Genomic DNA, 11,277 nt, shown 5'->3' on the forward strand with positions numbered 1-11,277 from the left:
AGTAATAAAGCTATATATAGATGTCATCTCCTCAATAGTTGTTCACTTCACGGGATGTGTAATCACACGAAAAACACGGCAGGTGCAAGACATGAAGTAGGGTCTGCCTACCCTTCCTAAGCATCTGAAATTTTCCCGGTTTCTGATATGAATGTGTTGCTCAGTCTTTGGTTTTTTATGTTGTGTTTTGCATACTATTGTTTGTCAAAGGTCTCTATCAATAGTTTAGTCGTATAGTTTGTATTAATTATTTCTTATCCCAATTGTGACATTTTGATGATACATGCACTGCAGATTGAGGAGACGCGTATCCTAACTGATAGAGGTCTTTGATAGAAACAACAGTTTTCTTTATTTCATTTATGTAAATATCCAAGGATATATAACTCTCATATTGTTTTGATAAACTTTTCAATAATTTCATAAGACATTAGAAACATGAAAATTGATATCGAAAAAACTTTTATGAACGTGAAAGATGATCCAATTTTCCCCACTTATTTGATTAGTTATAGGCTAATGACACTTTTTTGAAAGGTTCATTAGTTAATTAAGATTAATTCTGTTCAGATGTTTTATTAGTACACGAAGCCATGGTATACATTGGAAAGCATTGGATCAGTACACCGTTAAGTCCAGATAAATGGTAATTTGAAATTTTGTTTTGCACTTTTATTTTTTTTATTCAGATAAATATTATTAAACAACCGACCTTTTCCTATCGAGTTTAAAAGCGTTGATGATATCCCTGCAAAATTTTCTTGGACACTAGCGTGTTTAACTTACTGGAATAGATCCATGTTTCACGGATGACTGTTTTTGCGTTCTACATAAAGGAGCCACAATTGTGTTTTTTTTTTTTAAATTGCAATATAATAGAATTTGAACCGCCATCCGGAACACAATGGCTGCCACTAATTGGGAAATAGCTACTCTCCCTCCTGAAGTATCTGACCATGGCTACTATACCGAATTTTGATATAATTTGTGACCTGCAAACTTTTTGTTAAAGGTTTGTTCACTGGTGGTACCCTTTCGTGGGTTATTTTTCATTGTGTTCTCTGTTTGTCTTATGGGATTTAAAAAATAAAAAGCATCTATAAAACATTTGAAGAGGAAAATGTGTACAGCATTATCGCCTATCGATTCTTCTATATTTAGACTACTATTCTTCATTACAGAATATTGCATAAATTTTCAATATTCAAAATTAAAAGGGCAAATAAAATTATCTTAAACGGTTATGATATCAGAAAAAAATGTATATTGATAATAAATTATTTCATAAATCAAGAAAAAAAAAACGAAAACAAGAATGGATTAATTTGTATCGTTCGACATGCTTATCAGCATGAACAAATTCAAAACATTTCAAACGATCAAGCTTAAGCGCCTGGTTAATTAACGCATAAAAATTTAATTCATTAACCAAACATCTAAGTATAAAAATATAACATTTAACTTTTGTAGATGTTTTGTGTAATCATAAATTGACATAACTACTGGTAAGCAAAGTTTGATTAATCCTTTTTAATCATTTTATTGTCAATTCGTGTAATAATTGGTTTAGCGGCAACCATTACAAAATGGTATGTATTAGTGGTTTGAATTATTCATGATTTTTGTTGAATATTCATTGTTTATCAAAGACTTTTTTGGAATTTATTATGTTTTGTTATGAATAATTACTACGCGCAGCATTAGCCCATCATTTGAAAACATGATGCGTTAATATTAAACGATAGCTTGTATCATAAGATTGTAATGAATCAATAAATCTATTTAAAGCCATCTTTCAAGGTTTCTAAATATACACCGCAAATCATTGTAATAAAACTATTATTTTTAAACATCAAATAAGAGGACAACTACAAACAAACTAAAATTGTATTATAAACAACCCCTCACCCCAAAAAAGCTCTTCCCATATCCCTACAATAGCAACAAATAAAATGTAATGTTCATTCGGTAGTTTCCATTTCATGTTACTAGGTTCGATTTGTTCCGTAAAATGTTACCAATATTCCTGGAATGACATAGATAAACATTAAAATGGTATATATTGTTTACCTGCTTTGATATCGATGTCAACAGCTGTCACCTATACTTATATTTATAAAATTAAAACTTTACTATTGTTACCCTTACTACATCGACACGATTTACTAATTGGTTGCCAATCGCAATGTGAGTATTCCTTGTTATGGTATATTTGTTTATATAGTTTAATCAAAATGTTTGTATATCTAAAACTTGAAGTGTGGACATGTTGACTACTGAAACAAACAATAGCTGGCTACTATATTTGTACATTGAGTTTGTTGTTCGAATTTTCAGCATATTAGAATAAAAACTATAATAGTACTAAGAAATAAGTAATATCATTTGATAATAATGGTATTTTAATATTAATACAATAACTAAATATGTTAACAAAATTCGACTTACCAAACACTGACCTGAAAATATTTTCAGCACACAAAGCTTAGTTTTCAGCTGACGTATTAAAAGAAGTAAATATTCTTTAATATTCATTTACCTTGATGATTGATATTGTAAAATGCTTTTAATGATTGTGTCAATCTCTGTCTTCTTCACTTTCATAGTTACCCTCTTATATTTGAAGTGTTTCCCTCAGTTTTAGTTTGTAACCCGGATTTGTTTTTTTTTTCTAAATCGATTTATGAATTTCGAACAGTGGTATACTACTGTTGCTTTTATTTATTCAAGTATAAGTTTTTTTTCATTGTATATTTCTAAACACGAATAGCAAATTGTGCTTTGCTTATCACATAAAAATGACTCCTTTGACCTGAATTTAAAAACATTCTACTAGCATATCCAAAATGATCCAGACAGTGACTGATTTGAACCAATGTGAAAACGGTTTAATGTGATAAAATTTGAAACACCGATGCATATTTTGCTAGTATTGGTCCCAAACATAAATGATTCAACAAATATTCGTTAACATAATTATGTTTATTGAATAATATATTGTGGTGAACTTAAGAGGGAAATCATTATTATAATTGCCTTTGGTATTCAGATTTCATTGTAAATTGCAAAATTCTATCCACAGTTCCAATCAAATACTGATATTACATACTGTAACTTACTGTCGATGACAAATACAAAATGAATGGCATATCAATTTATTAACTATGAACCTATGTTTTATCAAAACATTACATATATCGTTTAAAGTTTTTCACTCGCGACAGTTAAATTTTCATATATAAAACGTAAGGCTTGCAGACCGTTTAAATTATTAAAAATTTAACTGTCTAGAGTAGATAAAAATCGTATTGCACAAGATTACGTGGTAGATTCTATTTCTCTAGTGCTTTTGAAACGACATGCAGACAAATTGAATCCTTCCTTTCGCATAAGTTGCAAGAAGATGTGTTGTTTTTATGTAACATCAACAAGCATAGTCGCCTTTTTTAAAATCACGTTAGGAAATTCAGAGAAAAGCATGAAAATTTGACGTCATAATCGAATTTTAACCAATGAAGAACTGAGATCTAAAGTTGATTAGATAAAGTTAATAAACAGGTCAGGAAAAAGACAAATCTTGTAAGCATTAGATAAAATGCTTTTGACCACTATGGGGGTGTATATATTGTTTTTGTTGTTACCTGAGAAGGGACATTCATTGATTATACCAAACTTTGCCTATTTGAAAATATAATAAAGGATCGACCAAAAGAAAATCAAAATCTCCCAAAAGGATGTTATTCTTATACTTCTAAATGAACAGGTATGTCTCTCTGAATTATGTTGCATTGACTACGTAAAACACCCATTTTTGTTTTTAAGTAATGATTAAGCTTGCGTACATTACGGTCATCTGTTTTGATTCTTGAAAAAGATAGATATCACATATCTAAGTTTGAACAGCGTCCTTCTAAGGTTGATGGTGAAGGAGCAAGGACAAAGTTCGTTGTGTTGTGCGATAATTTCAGGCTGAACCTGTTCATGGACTCAATATCATCCTCTTTAAGTGTCTTTATGTTAACTTTTCGCACAAAAAACTAAAGGTGATCTCTGGTGCTCTAGAAAGGAAGCATATTCTACTCTAATATGACAACTGTCGCTAATGGCGATACACACCCGTGATATGTCTTATTCGGAAGTTCACAGTCCGAGAAGAGGTGATTGATTGTATTTACGATAATAGGAACATATCCGTTGTTCTCTGTAAAATAGATATTCAGTTATAGTGAACCAACTCGTGAGGGCGTCCGCAATATTTACGAAGAGATGATTTCAAATTCATCATATGGAACTCTTGTTAAACAGCTTTTTTTTTAGCAACAACCCTATAATAAGGAGACTCTGATTAGAAATACTAACCCTGGAATATCTGTAAACTAACTGGAAGATACATAAATCCGTATGCAGGCGCTGCTCGAAAATTGCTACATATAATTCGAAAGTTCACATTTAGGAAGCTGAAATTATTTCTTTTCTCGAAAGGTTATTTGTTCAACTGGCCCTTATTGTGATTTACTAGATATAAGCCAAGATATGAGGCTTAACTATAGAAGTTAGTTGATAATTATTTATAAATCACAAGTCCAGTAGTCAGCACTTCTGTGGTGTCGAGAATTTCCTTTGGTACTGCCATAAATCATAAATTACCTGTTTACACAAAATTTTTACAACAACTTATGATTTCATATCCCAGGAACAAATTTAATTTATTTAAGCTGTATTGGGCACAATCGTTGAATTTCATGACCTCAAAGCTCTACAGCTTCGTACTTTCTTTGAATGTTCAACCTTCATCTTTATCTTTGTACTCTATGTGGTCTTCAACACGGAGCCTTGGCTCACACCGAACAGCAAACTATAATGGGCCCCAAAAAATTCTAGTGTGAAACCATTCAAACGGGACAACCAACGGTCTAACCTAAAATAAAAAACGAGAAAAGATAAACACTTGTGAACCACACCAACAAGCGACAACTACTAAAGATCAGATTTCTGACTTAGAATAGGTGCAAACAATTGCAGTGGATTTGTATGTTTAAATGCTACCAAATCTTCATCCTTATCTGAAACAATAGTGAAAATCACAACATAGAAAGACACATTATAAAATATCAATTGGAATGGCTTAACTTAATCAAAAGACGTTGTAACAAAACGAACATACACTGAGCGAATAAATTTGATCTATGATACAATGTAAATACAAATTACAGTTAATAAAAATAAGGGAATAATAATTAAGGTAAAATCATAATACCGCCGTGAAATACTAAACAAATCTAGGAAAACATCAACTTTGAAAAAAATTCCGCCGTTTTCAAAATCAAAATATACACAGGTAAATGAAAATAATATTGTATTCGTTCTTGATTGAGTTCATCAGCTGATAAAATTTTCGATTTTGTCGGCCTTTATGGACGAACACTGAACATTTTGTAATAGTGATTATACAATTAAATACGACTTATTACAGAGGGTTTATATGGCATGAGAAATGATACAGGGACCACAATGTTGCTAGAACTTATAGAGAACACGAGAATAACCCTAACAAATTGGGTTTTAGCGGGTTTGTTGTTTTAAGTTTTCAAAGGGATGTTTTGTAGATTGTGGTTTATCGTTCTTTCGTTTTCCTTTTGATCACCATATTGTCTATTTTAGTTCGACTGGTGTTTTTTTTTTTGTTTTCTACAAAATAATATGATTCTTAAAAAAGTACTATTTTATATTTCAGTAACATTATGAACATGATTTATCTATTGGTACTTGTGTTTTGTCCGTATGATGTCTTATGTTTACCGTGCCTTACTACTGGATCCAAAAAAGATTTTGACGATTCAAGGAAAGCTCTAACTGCTTTAAAATCATATCTTGATTCAACTGTTAATACTTTGGAAACCGATGTACAAAAAACAGTAGCTACGTTGAAAAGTCACATAAAGAATGTGGATGGGAAGATACAAACTCTAGACAACGATTTACACTTGTTAGAAAGTGATTTTAAGGGTACGTTCTTAATCTATGATAAGAACAGTACTTATTTATAACTATCATACAGGCGAAACCCCAGTTTAAATAGAACAAAAGAAACGAAGCTCTCTTTTGAGAAGTCGATAAATGCTTTCTGTAATGTTTACTATAGTAACAAGATTTTAAAAAGTTAATAGAAACAAAAAAAAACAACAACTTTTTTTCTCAAGTACGAAGTGTTTTATTTTAAAAACACCGTCTGGATAAATTTTCAATTCATCTATTACATAGTTCTGCAGATATCAAGTCGACGACATTGGTATACATCAAGTTGGATGTAGAAAATGCATAACCTTCGATTTAAAAAAAAATGATGCCAATTTATTAGTTCATTAATTTTCGTGTCTTCCCTTCCATTATGTGACTAAAAAAAACATCCAAAAAATTGGTAACAATTGTATCGAAAAGAGAAAATCGAATGCACCTTTTTATGTTAGGGCTTGTTTGAGGTGTATATTTTGTCTTTAAAACGTACAAAGCAAGAGTATTTGACATATCATCTCGTTTCAGATTCTATCATGTTTATATATCAAAGCTACAGGTTGACTTTATAACATCCAAACATCGAAAAGATAAAATATATGGGTCAAGTGAAATGCATATCTAATGAATCACAAAAAAAAGAGTAGGTGTGTACGGATAGCTATTTTTATACTAAAATTGCTTGACGACAGTCTTTTAGCTTTTAAGTTGGATGATGAAATAGAATATCCTCGAGAAAAATTTAATTATAATTTTTTTAAATGTTAAAGAATTTTCCACAATTCCACCTAACAACAGATCAGACAATAGTTTTAAGTTGAATCAATGCAGAAAAGATCATTAACTGATGCTCATTAGCTAGTAGATACAGTTGTCTTTTAAAATACAACTGACATATAAGAATCGTAAATGTAGATAAATTTATCGGTTTTCAAGAGCAAAATTGGTAGCGCGTGATCCCTACAATGGCTTTCTACGATTGTGAAAATGAACTGGCGTAATGGGGAGATAATTTTGACGAAGTAGAATCCTGACTGTATATAGGTAAACATATGATAATGCGTATTGGTCCCCGTTAATTATTTTCTGTTCGTTCTTTCGTGTATGGAATTACAACCTAGATTTTCTGCTTTCAGGCAAAAACATTAACATGAACTTGATTGTCAAAGTTTATGAATCTTAACAAAAATCTAAATACCCAATTTGATCTAACTATTACATAAGAAATTGTATTGGTATAAAATACTTTCTATAATTTAGAATAGTTTGATTAGGGTCCAAACTTAAACGGGTTGCTATGCAAATCAATGATACAAAGTTTAAAAAAAAGGTATCACACTTAGTGAAGTTCTCAACTAAAGAATACATTTTTACTCTTCTAATTTACTCAAAAGCAAGACAGTGGCAGAAATACAATGGGCATTGTTATTATTTCGGAACAGACAACCTCGACTGGTTTACATCAGAGGTAACATATATATAGAATAATTAATATCTGCAAACCAGCTTATATAACGTAATTTATCAGAGTTCAGTTCACACATTTGGTTATGTTTACAAACGACACAAACAACATTGACAACGCTACATTATAAATCTTACTCGTGAATATTCATTGATCTTAAAATACGTAAATTATATTCAACAAGGTGAAATGCGTTTTGTTCACATTTCAAATGCATCATTTATGTGAACAGTTTCAATAACTATATAAAGACACTCTTATCATAGGTTTATATAAACCTAATAATGTACAAAGCAAAATACACTTAACGTAATACTGGTCAGTGAACAGTTAAAGGTTTATAATACAAATGTACACATGACTCACACTCGTGCAATTAAAAAGCAGTGTTCACCTTTTACATGGTTTAATTGTTAATAGCTATAAATAAACAATTAAAAGATAATTGTTACCTTGACTTCTTTTTTGAAAAAAAAGAATATTCCGTATTGGTATTATTTTTGTAGACTTTTTCAGCATATTTACTTGAAGAGAGAAATGTGTTATCTCCTCACTTTTCAATACTTTTTTGGCGATTAAAACTACCAAATTACTAAATTTGTTTTAAAAAAAGAGACTTGAGGAAAAAATAACTTACATTTTTAATTACATGTACTTGAAAATGAAAAAAATTATAACGAAGAAGAAAATGAAGAAAGACCAGGTTTTTATATGATTTCAGGAAATTGGTGATCTATAATACTTTAAATGTGCAGTGATCTTTTTATGAGATTTGCTTATTGTTGAGGGCCTATATTTGTTAATTTCTGTGTCATTTGGTCTCTTGTGGAGACTGTCTCATTGATAATCATACCACATCTTCTTTTTTGTATTCACCATTGCAAGACCGTTTGTTTTCAACTGACAATAACGATAACTCAAGCCAAATATACCTACCATACGCACGTCTTTCAATAGGCTGGTTTGCGCGTAATCCTCAGCATGATCTTTGAGTTTTGTTCTATGAAAAAATCTATGTTATGCAGACAAACACATACCGCAGATTGAATTGTATTGAACAAAACCGATGCTTCAAATGATTGATTATAAAAGTGTTTGAAAGCCATTCTGAAGAAACATAATAAAACATGTTGGAAGGGGATATCAATCACCAAAACCATCGGGAAAAAAGACGATTCGTAAAACAATTAGAAGAAAATTTGATAACGAAACATTATTATCTTGAACAACTTAAAGTTCAAGGAAACTTCGGAAGAACAATCACTTTCTGTTCCTCTAGTGGCAAACCTATGGTACTTTTTTAAAGTAAAAATCAAGTAAATCATTAAGCAAAAACCATTTCGAAAATATAAAATGTGTTGGTGTTTTGCTGCATATGCTTTTATGACATGTCGTATTAATTATTTTGGAAACTTCGTAGCGGAAATGCAGAGAAATTGGTGGATATATCGTCAAAATTGACGATAGTTCAGAAAACAGCTGGGTAATATCAAATAGGCCTAAAAGTAAGTATTTTAACTTTAAAAATACTCTCATTAATTATCAAATCAATGATTCTACAAATGTCATTAAAATCTGGAGCTGGCATGTTACTCTCATATTTGACACATCAATGATTAATTTATCCCAAAATGTCATTGAAATTTGTAGGTGGCATGTCAGTAACTGTTAGTAGTTCATTGTTAATTTATGTATTATTTTAATTTTGTTTTGTGGTTATTGTTACCTACTCTGACATCGGACCCAGACTTCTCTTAAACTAAGTTTTACTGTGCAAATTGCTGTGTGTTTAATTTTTCTACATTTGTTAGAGGTATAGGGGAGGGTTGAGATTTAAAAAAAAACATGTTTTACACCTGTCCCAAGTCAGGAGCCTCTGGCCTTTGTGGTCTTGTATGATTTTTAATTTTAGTTCTTGTGAATAATTCGGAGTTGAGTATGACGTTCTTTATCACTGTACTAGTATACATATTTGTAAAAAGACCACCCAAAGGACGCCTCCGGGTGCGGGAGTTTCTCGCTGCATTGAAGATTCATCGGTGACACATTCTTTTTTTACATTCTCAATATTTTTTTATTAATTTGTTGTCATTGTTACTTTTATTTATTCATCGAACAATATCTGATTTTCTCTTTTTCATACTGAATATCGTATTATTGAATATATCATTGGACTAAAGTAATTTATCCAATTATCAAAATTTCCGAGTAGACGAAAATTTATTACTTCATGTTTCGTATTCACTTCAAAAAATAACAAACACTGAACTTCGTTTGGATATTGAATTGTCACGGAAACATTTAATCAAAATTAATTTAAACAAAATCACCATCGATACACAACAAATTTATTTGACAATCAAAGAATTTTAGTGACAATTGACCTAAGCATTGCATGACAACTGGGCGATCCAAAGCTGATATAGTGAAGGGTGATTCATTTAGATACCTTCGGGGACTATCAGTTCACCGTCAGAGTCATCGACCCAGTGGTATTAATTACATAAATGATACCTTTTTTCTGCAACAGAAAATGTACACTTGCATAAGCATGTCACGGTCTGAAGACATGAACAGACCTTTGACTTTCAGGCATTACTAATTTGTTGAAAATTAATAAATCAACATTTATAGAGATTTTTTGTTTTATCTTGACAGAAAATATATTTTACTGGATAGGACTGACAGATCTCAAAGAAGGCCAGTTTCGTTGGAGTTATGACCAGTCCCTAATGACTTTCAAGTTCTGGTATCCATCAGGTGGCTGGGGTTCCAAAGGTCAAGGGTACGATTGTGTTCTTTTACACAACGATTCAACTGGTAACTGGTTGGACTACACTTGTTCTTCTAAAGTTTTCAATATATGCGAGAGTAATTTTTGTAAGTCATTGAGTACATGTTCTATCAAATCTGAATCAAAATAGTTTTCAATGAAAAAAGAATTCCTAACTTAAGATTTGCTTATTGTGTTGGTGTTTACTTAAAACACGAGACTACTCCAAATTAAATTTCTTTAAAGAACCTTAATATTTTACTTACTGAATAATAATGTCTACATAGTAAACATATCCATGCAGCATACAGTTAAATGCATCATCAAAAGCAGTTAAACATATCAAATTTGCTAAAAAAAAATTATAGTAGAAGTAAACGTTCTAAGGACAGTACATCATTTTACGTGTAGGAATATTGAATATGATTCAGTACGTATTTGATCATTTTGTAATATAAACAATTTGGTCTATAAATGTATAATTTCATATCTTATTTTTATAGGTTTCTAGTTCAAAGGAAAACACTTCAAACTCAAAGACTGAAAAGAAAGATCATCGGATATATAAATATATAGTCTAATAAATGCAACTATTAAAAGTTTGGTCAATATTATAAAGTAAGCAAGCCTTATAGAGTGATGAAACTCAGAATAATTTATACTCTATTAAACAGGTTGACTTGAAAATAATGTCAACCCAGTACATCAGATTCTGACCTTGCATAAGATGATTTACATATAATGTCAATATTAATTGACGTCACCAATGGACTTGCATGAGTAGCAATCTGAAGTGGTCCGTAATACGTAAGAAAGATTGACCACCGTACACCAATCAACTAATATTCAGGATATTGAATCTCTTTACAGTGAAAAGCCTTAATCAATCGAATAAATCGATTGTTCAATTCTATTCACAACCTAAATTTTCTTGAAAACTAGAAAATTTAGGGGAAGATGAATATTAAAAAAGGAACATAATAAAGCAGCAACACATTAACTCTACAGAAATAAAGACATGTGGTAT

General features: G+C 30.8%; 1 protein-coding gene across 1 annotated transcript; it reads left to right on the forward strand.

Annotated features, from left to right (window-relative positions):
• Positions 1-2,133: 2,133 nt before the first annotated feature.
• Positions 2,134-10,848, forward strand: LOC143081720 (perlucin-like protein). Its single transcript, XM_076257455.1, has 6 exons — positions 2,134-2,187; positions 5,735-6,006; positions 7,407-7,480; positions 8,898-8,982; positions 10,136-10,357; positions 10,754-10,848. The coding sequence occupies exons 2-6, from the start codon at positions 5,742-5,744 to the stop codon at positions 10,759-10,761; spliced, it is 654 nt and encodes a 217-aa protein (XP_076113570.1). The 5' UTR covers positions 2,134-2,187; positions 5,735-5,741; the 3' UTR covers positions 10,762-10,848.
• Positions 10,849-11,277: the final 429 nt, after the last annotated feature.

This window comes from Mytilus galloprovincialis, chromosome 7 (assembly GCF_965363235.1).
Source record: "Mytilus galloprovincialis chromosome 7, xbMytGall1.hap1.1, whole genome shotgun sequence".
Classification (NCBI taxonomy): domain Eukaryota; kingdom Metazoa; phylum Mollusca; class Bivalvia; order Mytilida; family Mytilidae; genus Mytilus; species Mytilus galloprovincialis.